We start from the raw sequence: 27,982 nt of genomic DNA, 5'->3' as shown, positions 1-27,982 counted from the left end.
TCAGTGTGGTCTCTTTTTCTTTTTTTTAAACTCATCCGAAGGCTCCACGTTGTTCTGTTTGAGCCGATATCTGGGGAGCAGCTGGGCGCCTGTGTTCTCCCTCAATCAAACATCTGAACGTCTCTGTGAATCCAGGCTGGAGGCCAGTCACCCACTGGTTTATAAATGGATCGGAGCAACGATGAGCCTCACAGTAGCTTCCAAATTTGAAACCCACTGAGCCCCCTCACCTTGCAGCGTGCAAGTCTTTCACTAAAATATCTTTTTTTTTTCTGTCAAAATTCAGGAACTGTGAGCTGTAGCTGGCTGTTAAATGGAGAGTGTTGCATAAATCTTTTAGCAGTGACATAAATGAGTCAGAGCTATGGCACATTTGGATTTCCATTTTGCCTCTGTCAGTTTTCTCCCATTTTCTCCCCCTCCATCTGCTTGATGTTCTTTTGATCCAGCATTTTCGCAGTGCATGGCCTCACTTTGATCCACCACAATAGTCGTAGCCTCTATAAAAATCCACTTGGTATCCCAATCAGCATCCAAATCCCATTATCCATCCAGGATAATAATATAAACCACATCATATCCTGTAAGGATGATAAAGTAGGCCTGGCCCCCTTCTCTGCTGCGCAGCGAGAGCGGCACCAGCTTTTTTATATTAGATTTGGCCCGTTGCTCACGCGTTCATGCGCACGTTTATGAGTGGCAAATTGCTGTTTGATATCCAAATAATGTCGGCGGAGGAGGGGGGCGCGATTCTCTCGTAAGCTGCATTAACATGGTGAAAACTGCACAAGGACTTGCACCCTCCCTCCTCACTGAGGCCATGATGGATTGGTTTTAATATCTACCGAAAAGCAACGATGTGCAGTGATTAGAGAGGAAAGAGAGAGAGAGCTGCAACTGAATCCCCCCTTAACATGTCCCAGGACATCATATAGTGCTGGTGCCTTGGTTGCTTTAGGTTTCAGCTGCTTTGATAAGTAATTAAACAAAACTGCTGCTGAGATGAGATATAGCATAGCTTTATTGATGCTGCAGTCATTTTAGTATTATTTGCTGTTTTTTATGGGACAGATGCAGGGATTATACAGATTGACTGGGAATAAGCAGTTCAAGCTCTTTATGACTTAGAATCACAATAGCAGGTCTGTATAATTTTGTAAATGCGGTTTAATAGAAGCATTTATGAAAATAAGGCTGTTTTTTTTTAATTCATTCTAAAATTATGACTAAAAAGATTCTTAAAATTTTGTTAAAATAATCCACTTCAGTTTTGCCTCCTCTCTACACTGCAAAGGAATCTTCAGCAGAGGGCAATGTTGCGCTACAGATGCGCTCAGAGGAGCAGGAGGAGAAATGTGCATCTTTTTTGCATTGTCTCCTCCTGCGATCGCTCCAGTTGAGTTCTCCAGCTTTTTTTTTTACAGGGAACCAGTGGTTTTCTTCTCACATGTGCAACATTATCAGACCGACAGCTGGGCTTGGGAGGAAAAGGCCACGCTCCGTTCATGACCAACTCTGCTTATCTGGGTCTCCAAATGCTTCAAGTTAAGACAAACGTGCATCTAAATGTTCAATTTTTAAATTTTTTTTGTTAAAATATTGAGAGAGAAAAACAGGATTATGCCTTTTAAAAAATCGATTAGGCACTCTTAATTTCACCTGCACACATTAACATAACATTCAGCTCATACATGACTTAAAAGAGGGGAGAAAAAGACAGATTTTAACTGGATGGAAAGTATTTTCCTTACTCCTGTAAATTCTCCAGCTTTTTTTCATAAGCCAATGGCCTTTCCAGAAAAAACAAAAAACAAAAACCCAAACCAATAAGCATCTAGTTTAAATTGGGTCTCTGGTCGTGTTGTTAAAGCATGCGTTCCCGCTCTCTATAGGCACACATGTTGTCAAAATGAAGCTGCTGATGCTGTAACAAAGCTCCAGCAGAAGAAGCCTTCATTTTTTCCCCCTTTTTTCCACCTTCTGCTCTAAAAGCAAAGACATGTTCAGCTGAAGGAGAAAAGACAATCTCTCTGAACTCGGCTGCATTTCTTTTTGTGTTCGATACACTGTGTTTTGCAGTCTACCGTGTATGATTGCTCATGTGTTTTACCGCTTGCCAAGCGTGAACATTCAGCTGTTACGTAGGAAGGAACTGTGCCCTTTTACCGCTGCGTTTAGGGAAAAGGTGATTATCAAATTCTCATGTAGAACCCGCGTTTCATTCCACGAGGAAAAAGTAGACATAATAGAAAAAACACTTTCGATTTGTATCCGTCCTTGGATTAAAAAAGAACAACACATTTCAGGAGGATGGATTTCAACTGTGCTCTTGATCGTCCTCTAAGTATAGTCAGAAAAACTTGTTTATTTAACAGATGTAAAATTTTCACAGACAGATATCCTGAAGGCAAACTACAAAAGAGAAAACAACAAAAAAAAATTCTACAAAAACTCAAGTCTAAGAGCGTCTTAAATTACATTTTTACTATATGACGAATAACAAAAAGAGAACTCTCATTATATTTAAATATTTTGAGTGCAAGCTGGATTAAATAGAGTGAATTAACCAAAAATGAGTTTTCCTTCACACTTTATTAAACTTAGACATGTTAATAAAGGTTATGAATAGAAAGGAAGTTAAAAGAATAGAAAATGTGAAATACTTATGATGGACACAGAGATGTTAAACAGTTAAAGACAGAGTCACTTCAACTTAGAGTTTAACTAAAAAACTAACCATAGAAATAGTAACTTAAAGTTATTTTAGATGGCAATGAAAAGAACTTGCAACTGAGCACAAAGCAAGAAAACAAAATATCTCCCTTGAAAACAGACGTTCCTTTTTGCATGGCCGGCTCTACACAGGTTCCGACAGGGCCCAGAGCCCCTGTAGGCTGATCCTGGCACCTTTACTAAAGTAATAACGCTGAATACATTTTTGACAATAACAATTTGATGTGCCAACTTATCAGTCCTTTGGTTTTATTTATTATTTAAAAATTGAATTGTTGCACTTTTAGCTTCATTCATACTGGGATATGGTCACAGTTTTAATCTGCAGAGCTGCAGATGGCTCTTTGGTTCACTTAATATTTCAAACAATAAACTATTGGCCTGTTTTTTTAGTTTTTTTTTTTTACATTCTGTGTTTGGTGAGCATGTGCTCTGGAATCACCACTGCCTCTTTTTCTGGTGGTGAAGATTCCCAGTCATCCAGGTAATAGTCATTCCATCATAGTCATTGATGGGCGTCCTTACAAAACCCCAAACTTAACGCTATTCCTGACATTTTTAATTGAAAAAGATTTCTGGATGGGAAGTGAAACGTCTTCAAACTTGGAAACAAAGTACAGTGGATTGTTTTCTTAACTTTTTTTGGAAAGACTCTTTATATACTTTGAATGAGCTCCTCTTTATATAAATGAACCCTGACCAAAATTACCCACATTTGAGAAGTAGTAGGTTGTTATTTCCACCCCAGGTCACAGCATCTAAATTATAATAACTAATTTTATCAAAATTTAGATGGCGTTAGCCTGCGCTCACACATCCTCACCACTCCATAGCTTCCGCTTCCTCCAGTTCTTATTCAAAGTTCTTCATCCAGCGGGTATCTCCGGCTCTCTTCTTAAGCCCCTGTCACACGTTGGCGATTTAGCCAGCGTATGCCTGACGTCCCAGAATCTTCGAAAACACGGAACTTTCTATGTATTTTTTTCCATTTTTGGCATATACATAGAGTATTCGTAAAGAGTCCTGAACTTATGTGGAACAACAGCTTAACTTATACGTGACGCACAACAGCATAATGCCCATGAAATGTCACAAGCATGCGTCCCGAGGCTTGCATAAAAAGATTTCTTTGATTATGGTATTAACCCAGCTGCTGTTTACCGCCCGCCAAAAAAAAAAAAAATAATAATAAAAAGAAAGACAAAAGGTTTTCAGTCGCAGCAGATTCAGCATCATCTCTGCCAGGAAGTTTGTTGGTCGAGGCCGTGGGCGTGAACCCAGGGAGAATCCATCGCACTCACCTTCTCACTCACCCTATCATGAAGAAGTCTGGAGGAAAACTGATGCAGCTAATACACCATTATTCAGCAGTTGTAAGTCAGAAACACTTTCAGCGGTCGTCTGGAACACATCAAATACGTTGATATGCATTGGAGATAAGTTCTTGAGAAGTTACACATAAGTTATGCACATGTTACTAATAGGTTTTGGATAAGCTTGACACCACGACTTATGAGTAACTTACACTTAACTTATGTCAATTATCAGATAACTTACCTGTAACTTATGGCCCATGTATGGTATGTATGACATGTGCCACTGTGCTTCAGCTTGCTCATAACTTATACATAACTGACCCTTAACTTCCAGCTTATGCCAGTGTTGTTTGCCAGGTTTTTCGTACGTCAGGCATACGCTGGCTAAATTGTCAAGGTTACACAGGGGCTTTACACTCTGAATCTGATAGAAGCCAAATTTTGAGCAGCAGTCTATTTATAGAATATGACATATTAAACAGTTACATGAACCTGAGCTGTTGAGCTCTGCAGCTCCTACAGAGTAACCCTTTCTTCATTTATTTAACAACCCAAATACCTCACTTTTATTTTCTGTTTGTTCAAAAAATTAAAATATGGTTTCTTACCTTCATCACCACCACATAACAGTTGACTTCCTAAATCCCGACAGGATTGTTGTTGCGTAACACAAATTGTGAAGAAGTTCAAAGGCTATGAATACCTATGTAAAGCACTGTATGCATTTTCTTTCTTTTTATAAAGTTAATCAACTGTATTACCTTGAATTCAAACAGGGCCACAGCTAACTTTCTAACATCATCTCGAAAGCAAACTCTGGATGATCCTGGGTGCATCAATGAGTAATTTCATATAATATTAATCAGTTCTCAAATGCAGAAGAGGCTGATTGCTCAAAAGTTTTTCTTTGATGAACAAATCAGCAGCTGGTGCCAGTCTAAGTTATAATCCTTAATCCCAGCACAATCAGTATCAGTATAGAGGAAAAGTATCAGAACGGGCAATGCTTCATTTCTCCTAAATCTAATCTGGTTTTGCAGTAAAATATCTCTTTAGTGTTTCACAAGATGTATTGCCTTATCTGTTTTTTTGGGGGCAAACACTCCACTTTTCCTCCAATCCTGAAGCATCATCAATGACTGGCATTTTTCCAAAGACACTGTTTAACACTTTAGTGGTTTTAATGTTAACCCTTTAAAGCCCGATCCAATAATAAAACAAAACAGAAAATTACTTTTTTTTTGGTTTGAAGTCCTTATTTGGCCTTTTAACAAAATATGTAAAAAGGAAAAACAGAAATACATTTTTGATATTAATAATTTATTACTATGCGATAAGTTAAGATAATTTTTTTGTGTAGTCTTCTGCCCTCTGTTATCAGGTATATCTGATTGTGTACAATCGGATTTTGAGCAAAGTTTTTACCATTAAATTATGCAAAAGGTGTCAGACGCAAAACATTTCAGAAACCGTATGTATCAAATATGATACATTTGGCATTACAGGGTTAATAGCAACACTGCTGCACCACTGCTTACCTTTCACCCCTCTTCTCCATACAAACACAGCTAGAAGTACCCACTGATGCTATTTCAAAAACATCCAACCATCTGCTGGAAGAAGAGTCAGATGCTGCCGACTTAAAGCTATTGTCACATGACTTCAGTAACCGGTGGAGTAAAAGAAGACGGTCTGCGTCTTCTGGAGTCAGGAAAAAGGCGCCGTCGGCTGCAGTGCATCAGATGAAGGAAAGAGATTTAGGGTTTTTTGTTGAAACAAGTTATTTCAATCTAAACGAACACTCAAGGACAGGTTTTCAATGTAGTAAATCTTTTCTTTTATAATGATAAAAGTCTGCATCCTGACCTCCTATGTCTGTTTGATCCAGAGCCACAGGTTCAGACTGATACTCTCAGTAACCTTAGGTGCCCTTATCTCAGTTATTATCTCTGCCATCCAGAAAGTACTGAAAACAGTACAACACTGTTTTTTGATAGACTTTGAGAATTTCAAAAAATACTCCATTCATTGGTGTAAGTGTAGCTGTCTGGACGGTGTTTGTTTTAGCTTTCCTTGCCTCCCTGGCTTCCGCTCTGCACCCAACATTGGTTCAGCAGCTCATTCTGGTTCTGTAACCATGGAAACAAGAGATTGTATTAAGTACGTCTTGTGTCCTGAGAGTTGATTATTAAAAAACAAAAAGTTATACATTTCTACTAACCTGTTTTGCAGTGGGTTTTTAAATGATGGGCGCTCTAACAGGTTTGTAGTTTTGCCTGAATGGACATGGCCGACAGCAGAGCACTTTGTGAGTGCATTAAACCTGTTGTGGCATCTTTAAACCACAGAGCTTTTTAAAGTCTCCTGTGTAGCTTGTTACTGCAGCTGAGGTAGATGCGAATTTGATCTCGAGGAAGCATGTGAAAGTGTCACAAAATTTTATTTGTCCCCTGAGACACGATTGTCTGTTTTATTGCTGTGTGGAGAGACGGAAATGGCTTCTCATAGTCTTACAGCTCCAGTGGGTACGCCATACTAGTCCATGTTTTAACCACATTTTTCCTTCACAACAGTCTTAAAGACAGGGATGTGTTGGCAGTAGTGAGTTGATTTATTCTGCGTCTTTAGTCTAAATGATCAAAACATCATCTTTGTGCATGAGCTGTGTACTGGAATTCCCTGTAGGTGAAAACAGATAGCATCCAATAAAACATCACTTCCAATCAAGGGAGAGAAATAACTGGGTCAGTCATGGAATTCATCTTATTAGAAAAGGTAGCCGTTTCATTTTTTCATCTTTTCATGAAATTTATGGACTTCTTTTTGTCCCGTGTCAGAGCTCACTGGCCCAAAATACTTTGGAAGCGTCAGAGCTGCTAAGTGCTCAGAAAAATGTCTCATCTGTAAATCTTCAACCCAGATCGAATCCGAGTACGTCCTCCTTTCTCTTCCCTTTTCCTTTACAATTCATGGCGCTTTCCCGAGCATGAAAACCATCTGCGCAAAAGGTCGTATGATTGATGGTCATAGGAGCTTCCATGGCAGCAGGCAGCCATCTCCAGCCTACCTCTGTGCCTAATTCCTTCTCCCAGCGTGCATTGCACGCTAAGAGATATACTCTCCACTTATACGTGGGTACGATGGGGGTCGAAGACTTGCACGGCTTGCTTGAGAGCTGATCGATATTTCAGTACCGCGGGGACCAAACATATCGTGGAGCAGCTGCTGCTTAACGGCTTTACACAGTAGAGTGGCACATCCCCGTAATACACAGCTATATACTGTGGGTGTGTGTGTGCACAATCAAAGGAACTGAAGGGCCACAAGAGTTACTGCTGAGGTGACGGAGAGAGATGAGAGCCTCAAGGAGGTTTTAGCTGTGTGTGTGTTGGGTGTTCATGCTTGCTTTGTGCTTGACTGTTCTTTCTCCATCTTCTCTCTTCATGTCCCTCTCTCCGTGGCATCAATACGCACGGATCTAGGACGCACACACACACAAGGCAGCCACACAGAGAGCTCGTCCCAATATTTCTGCTATCAGCCCTCCCTGGGGTCTGCGCCGCCTGTTTGTGTGGGCGTGTGTTGAGACTGAGGGGGAAAGAAAGAGATTCTGGCTGTCTTGTACTTTGTTGTTCCTGGCTTTGACGTGTCAATTCCATCTTCGCCTCTTTGTGTCTGAAGTCTGGCACGGAGACTCTGTTTCTTTTTCTTTTTTTCCCCCCTCATTGTTGTATATTTCGCGCATTCCTGCATCATTGTGATGCACCTCCAGCGTGCAGGCGGCACCTAAAGTCTGAGGAAAATTTCACTCAGGATTTAAGAAATGTCAGGAGACCAAAACCTCTGTGACAAAGTAAGGCTTTACGCAGCAAGCTTTTAGGTTTGTTGTTGGCAAAACTGTGGGTTCTGTGGAGTTTTGCTCTATTCAGATGGAAAACTTGGGACATAAGGGGCACTGAGACAAAAATGAAGCGCAGCAAGTGGAAAAGGGTTTTAATATTTGTGCTTACACAACACTTTCCTTTGTTTGCTGAATTCCCTTATACTATATATTCCCTTTTTTTTCTTTTTTAGGAACTGGAGCCAGTGGTGGTGCTGATATCTATTTAAGGGGCCTAGTCACGTACTATGACTTTACAATTTCTCTGCCTGTAGCTCACTCTGGTTCCATATAAAGGCTTTGCAATTAATTATCACGCCCTGTTGGCGTACTATATTTCATTTCTGTCTTTGGGATAACAAAAATACTAGAGGTAGGATAATGCAAATATCCACAATGAGTAAAAAGAACAGCTTACAGGCAGCCCTCATGTGTTGAACGGTGAATTTGAACTTTTGCCATCTGGGAGGCGATTTATGGTGCTTTGCTGCAGAAGGAAAAGCTAAATGAACTCTGTTGTGCCATTTTCATTAAACTCCTAGACTAAATGAATTAGCATGCAAAAAGAAAGAGGAAAAAGTTCAAGCTCAAGTGTGAAAAAGCTAAAGAAATGTTGTATGCCAGGAGGGCTAAGAGATGAGCAGCTCTCTGAGTACAATATGAACATTTGGAGTTCAAGCAGGAGCTAAAGCTGCGAGGGGATTCTTATGTCTGCTACAATCAAACAAAGTAAACTACGGTATATCAGGACAAAGTGTAAATAATCTTATTTGAAGAGGAATATATGTTTTTCTGTTTTTCTTCTTCTTTCTTTCTTAGGCCCCTTTTAGGCTGTTGTTCTAAATAATTTATATCTTCTTTTTAAAGAGTTTTTGACAGCTTAGCCTGAGCTATTATTTTTTTGTGCCATGGTCTGCATGATAAGGTTTTAGGCATTTCAAAATATCTACATTTTAAGACTATCATCCTTATTTTTTTTTACTTTTTGGACAGTTTCCTGTGTTTTTTTTTTTTTTTTTAATAAACTGAACCTTTTAATAACCTGTTCACTTTCATTTAACCCCATAGATCACCCTTACAGAGAGACCAGCTAATTAAGCTTTAAAAAACACCTTATAGCAGCTCAAAAATAGACTTTGATCATTTTTTTTTATATTTTTGAAGTGTTAAGTTAATGAATATTGAAGATCTTAATCATCATTTTAAAAACTTGAATGAATACTACAATAATGATATCGATACCTATTTTCATTATTGCTTTTTATTTTCTCAATCTAAACTTGCCCTTTTCGTGTCATCATCAAAGTGATCACCCTTTTCACAGAGCTTTACTGTCTTGGACACAAAATCTACATAATAGGCTCAAAATAACAGCTGTCCATCAGACTTGTCAAATACATTATCGTATTTGAATGGTGAAATGACACATATTGAAATCGTTGTGACAACAGCATTTGAAACAACGTGCAGCTTTAGTCTAAAGTCTAAAGTGATTATCCTTCTAATTGGGGCATTTGGAGAGTCATTTTTGCCTTATGATTTTTTTTAATAATCTGACATTAAAGTAATAAAAAAGCAAATTTTCTGCAGCTAATGGAAGAATGATTAGGGTCACAAAGTCACTTCAGCTGTAAAGGAAAAAAAGCTGTGTTCAATGAGTCAGATTACACAACCTATAAAACATGAAATTGCTTTGGTATTAACTGATTATAGCAAGTAAAGACCAGACGTATTTTACCAGAAGTTGCATCATATATAACAGAAACATCAATCTTTTATTTTACCACTAAGCATACGATGTACTAAAAAATAGAAGCTTTAGAGATTGCTTCTTTTTAACTTCATACAGAAGAGCTTGTGGTTGCGTTGATCACTGTTGCCTTTAAATGTTCATGAGGTCGGCTGCAAGCCTTTATCCATCTTTTAAAATTTTTCAGACTCCTCTTATTTTTTCAGAATGAAATAGATATAAGCTTGAGAAAGTGTATCCGAATTGCATATTCTCCACTAACAATGTTCAACCATTGTCTTTCAATGATTTTTTTATTCAAATAGCTGTGACTGCAGTGTGTTGGTGTTTTAAATGGCACCAAGTTTGTGTGTTAAGGAATTTAAGAAAGATTTTTTAAGAAGATTTTTTTTTCCGTACATGCAACACATTGGTTTCTATGCCACCGTTGCTAAGTCTTTTCATTTCCTTTACGCTTACATTTTTACCAGCCTTTTCTCCTTGCTACCAGGCAAACATCCCTTCTAAGACCCTCCGAGCTGAACCGAGACACCTAGTGTGGTCCCCAATCAAAAGACACAAGAGGCTGGCCGCTAGGGGTGTAAATCACACCCATCATGGCGATTCAATTCAGTATCGGTTTCCTGACCCAACCATTCGATTATTTTCGATTCTCAAGAATACACCACGATCCGATTCGATCCGATTAATTGTTTCTTTTTTTTTTTTTTTTTTTACACCTTACAGGCTAGACAATGTTTCAAATTTGAAATAAATCAATGAAAGCTGTAATATCGTTATGTATTTTGTTTGAGAAACAACACCAAATAACAGAAGTAGAAAAGTGTCACTCCACCTATTCCTATTAAAACCTCATTCACTGAAAAATAATAATACCCCTACGTTGTAGATTCTGAAAGGTCTTCCATCAAAAAAATACTCAAAAAAAAATAATCCACAAAATCAGCGCAATGAGTCCAATTCAATACCTCTGCTCCAGACGTCCCCGCCCCCTCCACAGACGCTCCGTTGCACCTCTCCCAAATTGTAGCTGACCATAGACAGTGCCGCAGACAGGAGACCGGCCTGTTTTGTTTTTATGACCGAAATTGCGGTAAACAACTCGTAAAGTTTGACCCGCTATAAGAGCGAGGTGCGCCAGAACGCTGGGACCCTTTTTTCCACCTGGATCTCCGCTCTTAAAAAAAAAAAAAAAAAAAAACGTGAATCGATACTCTTGTGGACGTATCGATGCATCGGATCGTCGGCTGTTGGATCGATGCATCGATACAAAACGATTATTATTTACACCCCTACTGGCCACCTGACTGTTTTTATTTGCGACAGTGCTGCGGTGTTAGATGTGAAAGTTACAGGTCTATCCCCCCCTAGTGGCCAAAAGTTACAGGGTGTGTCTGTAACGTTTTTCATAATAATCAGTCAAAATAACTCCAAGCATCCCTTTGCTGATATCGGGTCGTGTCTTATTGGTTGCTTTATATCTCCAGCATATCTGAAAGTTTCCAAGTGGTGTGTTACTATACAGAGGGCAAATAATGTTTACAATGAAGCAGCCAGTAGTTTTGAAAAAAAAAATGTCATGCTGCCCAAAGTTTTGTGCCTGTGAGGGTGTCTTGTTGGAAGTCTCTTTGACTCACCTGTCATACGTACTGTATGCATACCAGTCTTTTGTCTAGCTGCAGTCCAATGACACATTGGTCATAAAGGAGCCTGAAGGCTACATTCTTGTCATTTTTCTTTGCCTCTCTATCATTTACTCTGCCAGCTCTCATCTCTACTCTGCTTGTGACTGTCAGAAAGTTTCACACCAAAAGAATTTGTAATGCTGATACCCACTGGTTCTGTGCCTGTAAAATGACTCGCCGAATCTCTCCTCCTTTTTTTTCCCTCGCCATCATCCAGCTGCCAAACTTGTATCAAAGATCTTCATATAGAGCCTATGATATCACAGCAATGCAGCCAAGAATCTGCCAAAAGCATTTGTCTGCTTGACTTCTTAATCTTTCAGTTGAGTTGAACAACTTGAATACTTGGCAGCGGAGTCCCATAGTGGAGTCTATTGAGATGCTTTACTCTTAAAAGTTATCAAGCAGGAACTTATGAGCACATGTGGAGGTAAGGCTGCAACTAACAGTTATTATGCCAACTGATAAATCTTTTCACTTTTCTATATTTCTATTAACTGATTAATTATCTGATAGCTAGTGGGAGGTTGTTGTTTTTTTTAACAGAAATTGAAACAAGGGAAGTTAAAGCTATGCTACTTAAGAAGTTCTGGATGAAACACATATTAAAATCCTAAATGCAAAATGTTTTTTTTTTTTTTTTTGTAGTTTTGGCCTTATAGCGGCTTAGAGTGGTTTGTGTCGCCACATTGACGCACACTTAAAGATCTTTGAAAAGCATTAAAGTTGTCTCAGTTTTTTCAGCAGTGGGTAAATCTCATACTTAAAGGGGAACACTTTTTTTTTTTTTTTTACATTGGGCCCTTGATTTTAAGGTTTTAAATCATGTTCTACTTACCCATATGAATTTTGTGCCATTTGGAGCTGTTCTGAAGATATTCCATTAGGTTATATTAAAGTAATGTCTTCCTATGGGCAAACGACTTGAAGGCACAAACTAAACCGTTCATAATTTATTCTTTATGGTACTCCAGCATTCATAACATGTACGCGAATCACTGTCCCCCAGACATCCGCGGTTATATTTTTTATATTTATATTTTTTTTAAACAAAGCGGCGCCTGTATGACGTCATCCGTGCGCCAGACTGGAGTTGTGACAAGCAGCCCGGGCCAGAGGCGGCTACGCTCTACCCCTTCTATTCATTCGGCGAGCTAATCTGAATCGTTCAATTCCATTTCAAGAGTGAGATCATCTGTGGTAGTGGCACTAGACATCCTCCAGGCATGTGAGTAAAACTAGCAGCAATTCAGCGGACAGGAAAAGTGAATGGTAGCTGGCGCGAGCGGATGACGTCATACACACGCCGCTTTGTTTTTAAAAGATATAAATATAAAAAATATAACCGCGGATGTCTGGGGGACAGTGATTCGTCCACATGTTATGAATGCTGGCGTACCATAAAGAATAAATTATAAACAGTTTAGTTTTTGCCCTCAAGTCGTTTGCCCATACAAAGACATTACTTGGATATAACCTAATGTAATAACTTTGGAACAGCTCCAAATGACACAAAATTCATATGGGTGACTTGAACATGATGTAATAACCTAAAATCAAGGGCTCAATGTAAAAAAAATAGCAAAAAAAAGGTAATCTTTTTTGCATTAATTCAGAGGGAAAAAAATACTTAAGAAACAATTGTTACTCATAGATCACTGGTGGGATCAATATTGGTATCCTTCCTGTCAACAATCCCCAGTGTATCAACATTTAGTCCTCTATATAAAACAATTGTTATGGCCTGGCTCTTGGACTAAAACAAATTAAAGAGAAGCCACACATGGGTATAACTTAAAGTGGGATTTATTTAACAAAAACCATAAATGGTTGGAGAGGAGAGGGAAAGAGAGAAGTAGGTGGCAGAGAACGAGCTGAGCTCCTCCAAACTGGTCCGGTCTGAGCTGATCTGCTACCAGCCAGGGATGATCATCTGACTTGGGCTGGAGCGGAGCTTGGGCTTTGGAGCTTGGTTTGGGCCCCCAGGTGAGGAAGATTGGTGCTCCTTAAGACGTCAGTCTGGCCAGCTGCCTCCACTTTCAATCAGCACCAATTAGAAGCTCCACACAGGAATGTTAAGGACTCAGGAAAGGCCTTGGGTCGTAACACAATGATGTAGGAAACAGAAAGGGGATCTATCATCGTTCGCATTTGTCGTAATACCATCTAGATTTCACCACCTCTTTGATAAACTCTTCTTGTTTGCCCATGTTCTCTATAGATATTAGCTCCAGAAACTCAGATTGCCATTAAAGAAGGTTGACTTTGTGTCTTGTGAACCATTTCTGTCTCAATAAAGACCCAATAATCTAGTATTGTCAGTTTATTGCAGTATTTGAAATAGTCTTGGTATGTCCTAGTCATTTCCCTGGGGCTAGCAATCCACACATGGTGCGGTTTCAAATATTCATCATTTGTTTTATCCCGACCTTCCCATTTAATGCATGTGTCAAGAGTCTTTTAACTCTTATATAGATGATGGGAATCTCTGTTGCTCATAAAAAAACCTTTGAAATGTCATTTTAACCTCTTTATATTTCTGCTGACCGGTGTTTGGCATAACAATTGATGAGTCATTTTTTTAGCTTGGAGGCAATTGGAACCAGATTTTGAAATTACTTTTAACTTTGATCATTTAGAACATTTTGCAAACAGCTTTTCAATGCTCATCTCTGGGGTTTTATAGCTTTGTGAAATTGTCCTAAATGCGTTATTTGGCACCAAAAGACGGATACTGTAGTACACATTTCCAAGAAAAGTCATTTTATTTCTCCATGTATATCACATAAAACCACTTTACTTTGATGTGAGACTATAAAGTGATGTTAAACCTTAAGGAAATGCATTATTACAGTTAAGAAGAGGAACAACTACATCCTAATGACTCAGAACCGTATCTGCCTCAGCCATAAAAGGTCCATATATTACCTAATCTGCGTTGTTGTGCTTTAAATTCACACATTGCTGCTGCATCAGGCTTCCATTTGCCTCTTGCTTGTCACAGATAAGTCCTCTGTCATCCACAAACGGATCTTTGCATAAAGCTAAAAAAAAAGCTGCTGACAGGTTGCTTGTTGACAGTGACTTCATACAACCTGCCTCCATGTTAATGACGTCTTATTTACCACCATATTGCTCCCCCTCCATCTCCTATTAACATAATAACAGTTATATATTTACCCCTGCACCAATCAATTGCCTCTTTGGTGGGAGTTGCTTAAAAGTATAACCTCTCATTAGGCCAGAAGTACCCTGGCGTTGATGCAGATGCAAGCTGTTTTTCTAAAGAAAATCTCACAAGAGATCACAGTATTAGCTCATTGTTCAGCTCAGTTAAGAACTCGTTGGTATTACAGGTGAACATGGAGCCTTAGATGATCAAATCGACTTTAGTTCAGCACAAATTTTTAATGCAAAATATAAAGATCTGTTTTTCTTTAATCACCTTCTTATCTTGGAAGCTGCCCCAAAAGAATTACATTAAGGTTGCCAAACTTTATCATTTAGTACAAAATACTGAATATTGATGAAATGATTTCATTGAACAGTCACTGGATCGTGTGGTTAATGCGAAAGTGAAATGACTCTAACTGAATTATTGGAGGATTTTTGTCAGTCCTTTTCAGTCTGACATCGACATTAACTCTAGTGCAATTAACTGCTTTCATAATGCTTCTATTAGGTACTTGGAGGCAAATTGTCTGTAATTTGATTGCAGTATAAATCCAGCAGTTCTGTGAAGGCTTCATAGAGGCAGAACACTAGTGAACAAACAGCATAGTGAGAGCTGGGGAACACAGCAGGATACACAGCAAATTTAGGAAGAGGGGTAGTCTCTACTGTTCAGTCCATCATCCAGACATGGAAAGAAAATAGCACAACTGCAAACCTAACAAGACATAGCCGTCGTTCTTAACTGGCAGGCTTAGCAACGAGTGCATTTATCAAAACAAAGCCAACAGACAGCTCTCAAGGTGCAGAGATTCACATCTTAGATGAGAACAAAATGTTACCTTTGGCCTAGATGCCCAAAATATAGGGAGGAAAACTGACACTGTACACTGCCCTAAGCATGACATTCATTCAGGTCAGGGACATGAAAAGAATGAGCCTGGTACATTTTGCATGGTTGAAATGGGTAAAAACATTCAGTGTTTAGATGTGCAAAGCTGGTAGAGAACCTAAAAGTTTTCCTGCTGTGATTGGAGTTAAATATCGTTCTGCATAGTACTGACTCAGAGGCTTTTTATGTACCTCACATGCATGAACTTCTTTGTCTTGGTCAGTTAATGCAATTCCAATAAAGCTCACAAATATTTGGTTTTAAAAAGGCAAAATGGGAAAAAGTTTTAGCTTCATTAGTTTTTACAAAGTCCTGCTTTTTGGCATTTTATGACTTTGGCAAAATAGATTGGATGACACAGCAGAAAGTTTGCTTTCGGGGTTCATCGAAATTGAGATTTAATCTGCTAACAATAGCCTGATTGTATATACATGCATATAAAACAGTTGCTAATTCCATACAGTGTAATCCAATCCCACTGTGATATAATCTGTTTTTACATAAATTAAATTCAATACATGGAGATTTGAATGTTATTGTCATGCAAAGTAAGCCAATGCTCCACAGTTTACTGTTTAACAAATGCTGTTTTTAAACCCATCACCTGTAAATACCCCTCAAATACATTTATGATCATACAACTGAAGGATGAATAATTCTTTGTGTTGCAATGAGATGTTACCACTGTTAGGAGAGTTTGTTTGAAAAGGCAAAGAGTTATTCTGAAAGCCTTTTTCAAAGTAGACTAAACACCATTTAGAACCATCAAGCATTACACTTTTGTCCCGAGCACTGAAGGAGACAATCTGCTTTCATTACCAAGTCAAATGTCTCTGCATTGATTATGGCTTTTTATCGGCTTCCGCCGCAGTGGTGGAAACCTGACACTTGGCTAAAGACTCTTCTCTCCTTCTTATGATGAAATGGTTTGATGAGCAGCTTCATTTAGGGACTTATGTAACCCAGTCATCCAAGATGCAAATTCCAAATCTTTTATCTAAAGTAGCTTTTGGACATTGTTTAACTGAGCTGAATTTAATAAAGATGAAGTTAATGACGATACAATTACAAAGCAATACTAATCTGCAGAATGTAAAGACTAACTAATAGGGATGTTAGGCAAGAGATTGTACCACGGTCTGTTATACCAAACAACCTGGGGTTCTTCACTTTGGACAGGGCAAGTGGGAAACGGCAAAGATCGGAGTTTGTTGGAGAGGTTGTCCCATCTTTTCAGGTGGTTGCATTGTATAGAAATACTCAAAAGCTTAATTTTAGAGTCCACAAGACTTTACATAGTAAACTGTACAGCTATAAAATAGCTATATTAATTAGCAATTGGCATGAATAGGGGTCATATGAAGGTATAGTGTAGAAAAAAAAATCTTATGATAAAAAGAGATCTCCAGCAGAGTCCCACTCAAAAATGATGTTGCTTTCCATCTTAAACACCTGGGAATAAAAGTACAGTTATGGGTCACAAAGACAACAGAAGCACTTTCTAAAGAAAAAACATCCACCAGAACATTTTAAGGATGATGCAAGAAAAACAACAACTATTGCGTAAAACACCTTGGCAGAACAGGTTGGGTTCATAAAGCTGGATCTAAACTAACTCGCTTCTGTCAGTGAGCCCCAGGGCAGCTGTGGCTACAATGTAGCTTGCCACCATCAGTGTATGAGTGTGTGTGTGAATGGGTGAATGAATGTAGTGTAAAGCGCTTTGGTCAAGTCTCCTAACTTGAATAAAGGCGCTATATAAGTACATGCCATTTACCATTTACCATTTAACTCAAAGAATCATGGGACAATCCCCAGAGACTAAGGTAGAGAAGTTTGTCCAGCATGTGCAGCAAAACATTTGATAACATTTACACCTTGATTCCTCCGCTAAATGTGTAGTTAGAAAGGATTGTTTAGTATTTGGTTTGCGGCCACATAACCTCCTTTCTTTACAGTTGTAAGGATATTTCTCACTTCCACTATAATCTTTAGGGACATAAGGGTCCATCGGTTGGCCAAGATATGACCTCAATTGAGGTTGATTTGCGACCAACAGAGGTGGCTTTAAGAAGGGTTTACTGCACCAGCCTTTCAGATCTTATGTTGGTGCATGAATCGGAATGATCTCAAGCAAAAACTAAACCAATGCATACAGAAGCAATATTCAAAACAAATTAAAAGCCAAATAGATTTTATAAAAAGCAACTGCATACATAAAACAGTTCATAGATCACTGATATGCACGAGATGAGATGTTGGACTTCCCCTCTTAAATCAGTCCATACAGTAGAGTCCCAAAAAGATTCATCTAAAATGATGTCCTTGACTTTTTTGTTATGAATACTAACATGGTTTCCTTTCAAAATCTAATGAACTTAGTCATTATCAAATACACGTTTGTGTTTTTTAAACGTGATGAGTTTGATTAAACAGTCCTACAGCTTTTATGTCAGGCTTATTTGGTATAGTTAATAATATTTTATAGCACAGAAATATGCTGAAGAGGTAAATAATTGACAAAAATCCCCTCAAAGACTGTTATTTGAAGAATTTCAACCCTTTATGCTTTCCTCTTTTAGTTGTATTTTTTGTAAGACCATTAGTTATAACATACTGTCTATAAGAGAATGTGTTAAATGACCAAAAAGGAAAATCTGTAGAGCTTTTAAAAGTGGATATATTGGCCTTTTCATCTGAAGATAATCAGGCTCTGATCCAAAGGGCCTGGAAAATTAGTTTGTATATTACTGTGGCTCAAATTGACTTCTTTATTTTCCGACGCTGTCATCATGTTATTCTTTATGATTTAGAAAAAATAACATGAGTTGTGCTCCATGGATCAGACAGAATTTATGGGTCTCTTTATGGTATTCAGGCCTCTGTGCTGTGTAAAACAGGGAGGCTTTGGCACAGCGAGGCTATTATTTTCAATTTGAGCACATCAGAGCCCGCATACAATTGCATCTACCTGGCGTGAACTACAAAAAGGCTCCCAAAAGGGTTTATCCTCTCTGAGCTGATACGGAAATAACAGGTCAGAACAACACAGCGCATCCACCTCCTGAATGGATTTATTTTTATTTTAGATTCCTCGCCAGCAGGGAGAGATCAGTGATCATGTTGTTTTGTCCGCCATCTCAAAAGCAGCGCAACAGCTGGCTGAAAATTAATTAATTCATCTTTCTAAGAAAAGGATACTCCTAATGAAGTGGTGAGCTACATGACTGGAATGGAGATAAATCAATCGGCTAGAGTTGCAAGGATCACTTGTTTTTCTCTTGCACACGAAATTGATCAGAACAATGTCCCTGCAGGTTAGTCACATCAGCTTTCAGGTTATTCTAATGCTGGATTTGCACCGTCCTCAGGATATTTGGAATTACCTTCCAAATGGGTTTAATATTTTTATTTTGAATGTCCCCGCACTGTTTGGATGACAGCAACAGTTGATGCTTCAAGCCAAACTAAACACCTTGGGACAGAGCACCATCTGTACTTGTTTATTGGTAATTTCCCCGATGTAATTTTCATCATGCTGTTTATTGGTCATAATTAGTTTTATTATTATTTGTTATTTTACGTCATCTTTATCTTGATTCTTTCATCGGTTTGGTTAATCTCACTCAGACCCCAGGAAAACTAGGAGTTTGTGTTTGTTTTTGTTCCCTTCCTTCATTCTCATTTGCCTGATCTAACTTGTTTCCTTTATTTCTAAAATGCAATATATCCTCCTCAGGTAAACAATATAACAGGACCCTTGGCTAATCAAATCCACTCCTCTGTAACAGCAACAATAATGAAGATAAGGACTTTAATGTTATAGAGCAACATATGTGGCCTTCTAGACCAAACCTTTCTGGTACTATTATGCAAATATCACAAAAGCATGGACGCTTTATTTATTAAAATAAAGCTTTAATGCTGAATATTCTTAATCCAAAGATGTTTTTTTTTTTTTTGTTTTTTTGGTCGTTTGGAGGAAAGGCTAATGAAGACACGTTTGGGACCTAAAAGTAGAAATCTCTGAAATTCCCAAACAAATATAATATTTTTACATTGAGCCTTTTATGTTTTAAAGCTTAAACTTAGATAAAGTTTATTTTCAGGTTCAAGTGCCTTACTTTACACAAAACAAGAAAATCCTTTGTGGAAGGTGAGAAATTTACTGTAAAGACTCAGATCCTCTGAGTTTAAAGTGCAAATTTACTATTATTCCAGTTAAAAATGTATTTAGTTGTCAAACAATTGAGGATTCATGAAAAATGAATAACATTTCAACATCCTAGACATTGCAAGTTTCATAATACTTGGGCACAAATAAGTCTGAGAAATTTCCGAGCTTCTTTTGTTTTGTTATTTTATAAAATAAACCGCTTCCTCTGTACAGTTTCTTTTCTTCCTTTATCTGTAATAACCCCGACATGCGGGTGTTCCTTTGTATCTATTCAGTTTGCAAGAATCTCACTGTGCCTTTCAGCTCTTCCACCTCCTGCTTGTTTGCTCTCACTGCTCCTGAGGTCTTGTCAGACACACAGAGGACAGAACATGGAGGAGGAAGCTGCCCCTGCTGCTTTAAACCACGCTTTAACCTCCTACTATCTGCAATTTAAACATAAAGCTAATGTAAAAATGTTTACTGTCATAATTAGCACTTCCTTTTATGATACACCAACTTTTACCTTAACACCGGTGAGGAGGTAGAGCTAACTTTCGCACTGTATGGTAATTACCTTATGATTTTATGATAAATAAAAGGGATGGATAAAACTGTACTGTTCCTATGTTTAGTTGCAGAATAAATGAAAATGTAAGTTCTTAGACAGGAGGTACAACCCAGTTTATTTTACAGATCAGATCATCTTTCTGAGCTTCTCTCGTCTCTTTTTGTGCTCCATGTGTCCCTCCCCAGGTGCTGTACCTCCATACATCCTTGATGTTGCCCGGCACTCTGGCCATCGTGGAGTTTGCGTCTTTGTGCCCCAAACCAGACGGCTCCAATCTGGCTTTGGGGAAAGGCTTCACTATCCTGGAGCTTTTCACCAACAGGCCAGAGGGTCCAAGCATCGATGGTGGCAGAAGGTGATTACTGCACTCTTAATTACAACATACAGGGATTAACGAGCCTTCTCATTAGGACGTGAAGGACAGGTGTATTTCTAATGAAGCAGATAGATGTGTTCTCACCAGTCAGCTTGTTTGGTCTCATAAGGTGCGTCTTTCTTTATTTATTGTAGAAAAGTTGTTGTATTTATGCATACGTGACAGAAACGCTTTTGTGTTTTAAAGCCACCTCAGTCTGCTGTGGTGCCGAGTTTAATTATATGACAACATTTAATAATGCGAAGGTTAATAACTAAACTCCTGAAGCGCCATGCAGCCAACAGCATGGGAATTCTTAGGCTATTAGATGAAGCTTTTATTATGATCATGCCTTAAGCTTATCGCGTAACTTTGATCAAGGCCCATGTTTTAAAGTTAACTAAGAAATAGCTGCTCTTTTTAGAGGATGGGGTTGATAAACATGGATTTAAAATCTGATCCAAGCTGCCCTCATGACTTTAACATCATTAATACGGCCTTATCTGGGTATCTGGTCCAAGCGCTATGAGAAGATATTACCACAGATGCCAGCTGGTTAATGATACTATAATTTGCATCTGGATTATTATCAGCAGAAGGTTCGCTTTAAAAAGAAGCTGTTCTATAAGCTCCTATTCAACAGCTCGCTCCATCAGCATCTGGTCGCTTAGCGATCCTTTCGGAAGCTGCTGCATCCAGAAGTGTCGGTGCTTCTGCTAAAACTATCCACAGCTGGAGTCCAGTGATCTGTTCTGTCTCAGTGCAGCTCAGCTAAACACGTCCAAAATGTGTTAAAAAGGCCAATTCAGCCAGACCATCTAATGAGAAGCGCAGCAGCGACCCCACCTCGGTTTCCCCTTTAGCTTTTTAATTGTGTGGAACTAAAATGATATTTCACATTCTTTAAGGGAATCAGGGCTGCTTATAATCATTTTTAGCTCAGTTTCTAAGATTTACAGCCAGTCTGAATTGGACTCCACATCTGGATAAAAAAACACCACAATTTGTGCTTTATGAAACCCTTTCTTTGTTTATCAAAACAGAAGAATAACTTTGTTTGCTTGGAAAAGGCTTTAGTTGCTAAGAAGTAAGAAAGTGGTAATACTATTGCCTAAGGTATTCATTCACCCATCCAGATGATTGAATTCAGGGGTTCTAATCACATCCATGGAATGTATGGCTGCTTTTACAAACATCTTGGAAAGAGTGGGTTATTCTCAGGAGCTCAGTGAAATCTAGCTTGGTTCTGTAATGGGATCTTACCTGTGAAATGGGTACAGTCATGAATTTTTCTCACTTCCAAACATCCCAGTCGATTGTTTGAGGTAAGGTAGCAAAGTTAAAGGGATTGTGGACAATAGATACTGGTCTATGAAGTGGTAGGCCATATAAAATCACTGAAAGAGGTCAGCGGAGGAGTTGGAACAAACAGAAATAGGGTGATTCTTGGTTTTCCTGAAGGAAATAAAATAAGAAAAAGAGCTAAAATATAATCCTGTTTTTGTAGACCTAATAATGTTTACTGTCTCTGCATTTTTTGTTGAACTACAAGTGAAGTTTCTGACAGTTCTTAGTGTAAAACAAAAATGATAGACATCTCATTGTAGAAGCATGATTCGCACTCTTTAGCGCTCATTCATAGTGATTAGCTTCATATTTTTTCTACTAATAGTTTTTAAAAGAAGCGAGAGTCTTTATGTCATACTTGTTTTATTTTTATCATGGTTTCCATTGTCTTGCTGTCTGATTCTGTGAGCCATGTTGGTTTCTGTTTACAATAGTTTTTGATAGGATTCTGCTTTTTATAGTCCCTCCTGTCATTCTGCTGCCTCTTCAGTCAGTCTCCTATTAGACAAACCGACCTTAGATCCACCCCATCACAGACATCCCAAGTTCCAAAAACTCATTTCAGGGAGATGCTTAACCCCCCCGGGTAGAACGGACTCGCACCGTGCCCCATACATACACACTTAAGGCCAGCAACTTCTCAACAACTATTTATTAACTAACAGTAATTTCTTAAACACAAAACAGAACAGTATTGGTCTTTTATTTTTCAATACTTTCAATTTTGTAGCCTTGAACATCGGTTGTGCTTTCTGTTTTTCGTGGGAATTCAGCATACAGTGCACCTCGCCACGGTGTCATCATTCCTCACCTTTGCCGGTTCTAGACGGGGGCAAACGGGGGCCAGAAATTCTAGAGATGATATGCGCTGGAACAGAAATGGTTACTGATAGGTCCTTTGGAACTACTTCATTCTTTTTCTTTACAAATTCTGTTTTATTAATTATTCAAAACCAACAAGGCGATAGCTTCAGTGGTACTGAGATAGGATCCCAGTTATCATCTGCTAAATGTTTTTTTTTCACGACAAATAAAAAAAAATGTTCAAATTTTTACAGATGAATTTAACAGTTTTTCTTGAGTTCTAATTTAAAGTTGATAGAAAACAGTAGTTTTAACTTAAATTAAGTCAAAAATATGTAAAATTCCTAAATTATAAATGTATATTTGCCTCCTAAGAAATATAATTTCTATCGAATCTAATTGAAAATTTATTTCACTTCATGCAGCCCTCTTAATATATTCGAATCCCTTGCTCTGTTTTCTTATTTCATCCTCTTCGGTGCCCCCATGAAAACACGCTGGCCCCCTCCTGGCCCCCTGGTCAGTTTGGTAGAGATCTGCCACTGTTTCTCACCTTCACTAGACGTGGATATACTTTAGTATATTCTGCTGTAAAATTAGTCCTATATTTTGTTTTTTACTCGAGGATTCACCCTCTGCTGTTTCACAGGATGCACAGCTTTGAGTGGTAACTAGGTGACTGCCAGAGAGTAACCCAGAGAAACTTATCGGGCGGATCCAATCAGCTCTCTGATCAACCAGTCGCCTGGAACACTGGTTGAACAGAGCATCGCTTTGGACAGACTTGGGCACAGGTTTCACAAGTAACCTCCTCCCCACACCCTGCGCTCTCTAGTTGTCTGCGCAATCGAAGTAGTTCTTATCCGCACATGATGTATGAATTATTGCCTGCCCGCTCTCACTCGCATTAAAAAAACACCACCTCTCAAAGTGTAAAATCCGGGATAATTTATCCGACTCGCGGGCATCCGTGAATAACTATCTTTATCAGGGAGACTCCTGGAACTTCCGGGAGACTTGGGATGTCTGCCATCAGACGGCGGTTTGGTCAAAGCGCCCATTTCACCACAAACAGACTAAATTGGTTCCCTGCCTTGTACTCTAACCTACGTTACCTTTGCATCGCAGCATATGAACCTGCTTTTTACCATCTGCAATTAGAGCAGGGTAGGAATTTACTATGTGGTGGGTTTCAAAGATCTCAATACATGTTCTAGAGATGGATTATAAGAAGTTTGAAGGTTAATTATGCAGAGAAGTAACTCAAAGGTAACCTATAAATGTTTCCTTTATATTTTTCCCTGCTTTTTCTAATCATCAAATCAGTGAAATGCTCTTAAAAATGGGTCAAATGCTAAATGAAGATAGTCAGATCTCCTGAAACCTGCAGACCTGCTCTTAAGTTCTGTTCTGCTTTATCCTGTAGGCTGAATCTGTACCACGGATCACCCAGAGGCCTCCTCCACCCCTCATTGAAGGACTCGCTTGACTGTAAGAATAATTAGGTTTTACTTTAGAGTTATGCATAGGGGATCTATTTTTCCAGGGCAGTAAGCTTTCCTGTTTTCCGAATTGGAAAAAGACAAATCCATCTGACTTTTTGTTATGTGTTGTGACTCCAGTCTCATTTAAAGGGCAGAAAGGCAAAACAGCTTTAAGATTTTGACAGGAAATTTGCCCTTTAAGACTGTTGTTCAGGTATTGTCCAGATAGATCACTGCATTGTTTCCCCCTCCGCCCACCTTTTATCAAACTGATTCTGTTTCAACTGAATCTTTTTAAATTCTGTTTTGTAAAATCAATCCATCTTGGTTGTTATTTTGGCTCTACCTATGCAGTGATTGGAGAAACAAGAGGTGACAAAAAGCTTAAAGACGCAGTTTCATTATTCAGTTTCTTTGTCAAAATTTCAAACGTGCATCTAGCTTAACTGCCTGCGTGCTGCAGGATCCAATACGGTGGCAACAAATACATGTTTAGGCTGTGTTAAATGGCTCATGTTTTTTTTTTATCAGTCTGACAGTAAATCAAACCAACTCCCAATATAGAGTGCATCTTGCTGCACTCCTCTTTGCTGTGATGTGGAGTCCTCCGAGTAGCATGCTTAGAAAGCGCAGTAAAAAAACTGAAATAAAAGCAGAAGTCAGAAAGAACCGACTTATTCTTTGGAAGCTAAAACATATAGAGCCCCTTCCCTTTTCGATTTTCTTGCATCCAGATGTCTTTAGGAGTTATATATCACTTTTGGACGAAGAAGATATATTTGTTGCTTATCCTGGTGTATTTAATGCTAAATCTTTATGTTTTAATTTCCTAAGTTGATATACAGTATGCTGCCCAGTAGTTTAATGTATACAATTATTAATATGCACACGTTCATGTTAGGATATTCACATATACATTTTTATAACCTTTATCTTCTTTAAAAGAAACTATAAAAAAGATAATGCATTATTTACAGAATGCTTTTGAAAATTTGGATGTTGTGGTTTTTCATATTCATGTTGGTGTGGTGTGATGAGCTTGAGTGTAAAGGCTTGTTTACTATGTTTTACAAAGTTAGCAGTGGGGATGATGGCAGGTAAAATTTAGGGTAAACTTTTTCATATTTTGGTTATTATAATTCAATTTAATTCAGTTTGTTTCTATAGCGCCAATTCACAACACACATAATCTCAAGGCACTTTACAGTTCAACAGATCATACTGTCAAATTGATTCAAAGTTTTCTATCTAAGGAAAACCAGTTGATTGCATCGACTCATTGACTTGAAGGCAATCCGTCACACTAAGCATGCTTGTAGCGACAGTGGAGAGGAAAAACTCCCTTTTAACAGGAAGAAACCTCCAGCAGAACCAGGCTGAGTGTGAGCAGCCATCTGCTGAGGCCAACTGGGGTTCAAGGAGACAGAAGCAGAGATACAAAAGGCAACTGTCCAGGAAACACACAGCCAGGCAGACAAACTCCGAGCCAGCTCCCATTTCAGAGGATGAAGAGAGCACATCCAGTAACAGTGAGAGAAACAGGGCTACTCTGAAAAACAAGCTGATACTTTCCCTTTTATAATATAAGAGTCTTGCATACAAAAAACTAGGGATGAAGTAATGGTTTTTAGAGTTTTTTTGGAGAAACAAGCATCTCTTCTAAGGTAACACCTGAACCTAGGCAGCTTTCGTGTGGAAAACAACAAAAAAAATGTAGACAAAATGTTTAATTCTTGTAAACTTCTACAGAAATATCAGGGAAATAATTGTTTACTTCCTGGATTTTACTCAAATACAATTTCCAGATGCCTAAATGTGCCACATTCATCCGCTCAAACAATTACATGCTAGCGTAATCAGCTTGGCTGTGCGTAGCCATTATACCATTCAGGGCACTGAACTTACTCACACACATCAAGTACAGAAACAGCAGCCAATGTGTTTTTTTTTTAAGGGACATGTTGCAGCTGTGTTCTGCATAAAAAAGCTACAATTTCCCCTAAAGCTGTGTTAAGCAGCTTTTGTTCACTCCTGGCTGGAGGGCCAATCATTGATGCCAGAGAGAGCTGTGCGTAGCTCAAGTCTGTTGTGTTTTCCTCTAAAAAGTTAATGTGACTTATGAAAAACACTCATTTCAAAGCATTTGTTCTCAACACTTCCTGAAAAAGGGAATCATCCTCTACAGAAGATGTTTTATGCCGTGAGTGATTATGAATGGCCTCTACAATAACATTAAATGTTAGAACAACTCACTTTAGTTTAACAAATGCAACCAGCAAACTAGTGATTTTCTTTAGAAAAAATGGGCTTGAGGGGCAGCTTAATTACAAACACTAAAATATTCCATCAATGTATTGTAGACGTGTCTATTTAAAAGAGAATACAAACAAAAGAGGGACTTTGGCGACAGAAGAAGGTTTAGTGTCAGTGAATAAGTGACTATCCATGCTTTTCACATATTTCTAAAAATCCTGCTGCTTTGTAGCTTTGCTTTGCTTAGAGAGACGAAGCTGATGCAGTCTCTGTTCTGAAAGTGGAAGGTTAGTTTTAGGCATTTGAATGAAAGGTGTTTTTTCTCCTTGAATATTTGATACACATAAGTTCAAAATTGGAAAACTTTTTATTTCAATTATTGAGCTGCTGCTGTGGCTCATGGTTGAGTTAAATATGTCCTTGGTTGGCTTAAAACCAAGGCTATGAATAACAAAACACTGTTGTACTTTACCGTGCGAATAACATTGTGCCCAGCGAGAGCCAGAGTTCCTGTCTTGGCTATCATGTCACATGAATATTAGAAAGCCTGCTCTCAAACGGACTCTTATGCCCGCTGAATTATTCAATGTAAGCCTGTTGTTCGGTGGAACGTGGCTCCTCTGTTTTTCAAGCCATGTTGCCGCCACTCTTGTTGTTTCCATTTTATGGTTGAAACCCTTTTTTCATTTCTTTGCATCACTTGAACCTTCATTCCCTCTGACAGGAGGAGAGGGGGGCTACTTTTTGTCTTCTCACTGTGAAAGACTGGGGACTGTAAATTGTATCTGAGGTGCCTGATGCCAAAGTGAGAAATAATATTCTTCATACTGGCCAATTTTTACTTTAAATCAAAAGGGAAGATTTCCCCAGAATTAATACTTTTTATTGATCTACTTAAGTTATAATACATTCAAAATTATGCATCAATTTCTTCCCTAATGCTGTGGACTTAAAGAAAAGGAGATCATGCACGATGACCTGCAGATGCAGTTAAGCAATTTTTAAAAGCAATTTAGTTCCATCAGTTTAACATAATCACTATAGTGCTTAAATTTGTCCCACAGACTTTATAAAAATGTTTTGGTCAAGGAATGATTTTTAAAGTGAACATCATGCTGCATTAAAGAATAAAATAGTCATTCTTTTTATGCAGGATGCCTTCTTTCAGGCTTAACTTTTTAATCTCCCTCTAAAAGCCAATCAGCACTGGTTTTTAAACACTGAACTGAGTCCAAAAACATGGTTAACTTGGTTTAGATGCTGGGAACATACAGACACACCTAATTGACACTTTGGCGTATCAAAGAGGGCTAATGTTGTTTCCTAGTTTCTGACAGCTGTTCATAGTAGGCTTTCCGCTGGGTTTATTTAATTTCTGCAGCTTCCATGTGAGTTTAAAAGTGTTTCAAAACTGAGTTACATCCCATTTCATTACCTCTGAAGTATTATTAATTCCTTACACATGTTATAATTCTATTATGGATAAATCCTAGATTACAGTCTGTTCATATGTGCAGCTCATTAGTTTAACTTCATGCAAACATGGCCTTACTTTTTAATATGGTTTCCCAGAATATATCTTTAG

General features: G+C 38.4%; 1 protein-coding gene across 1 annotated transcript in view; it reads left to right on the top strand.

Moving 5' to 3' along the window:
- The window catches only part of nphp4 (nephronophthisis 4), a 231,444-nt gene that overhangs the window by 9,712 nt on the left and 193,750 nt on the right, over window positions 1-27,982 (top strand). The window contains exons 3-4 of the mRNA XM_015380197.1: window positions 20,340-20,509; window positions 24,087-24,151. Coding sequence (XP_015235683.1) covers window positions 20,340-20,509; window positions 24,087-24,151 — 235 coding nt within the window. The remainder of the gene's footprint in view (window positions 1-20,339; window positions 20,510-24,086; window positions 24,152-27,982) is intronic.

The sequence above is a fragment of the Cyprinodon variegatus genome, unplaced genomic scaffold, assembly GCF_000732505.1.
Source record: "Cyprinodon variegatus isolate N-32 unplaced genomic scaffold, C_variegatus-1.0 Scaffold209, whole genome shotgun sequence".
Classification (NCBI taxonomy): domain Eukaryota; kingdom Metazoa; phylum Chordata; class Actinopteri; order Cyprinodontiformes; family Cyprinodontidae; genus Cyprinodon; species Cyprinodon variegatus.
The sequence above is the reverse complement of the archived record's forward strand: the minus strand, read 5'-3'. Positions and strand labels throughout refer to the sequence as shown.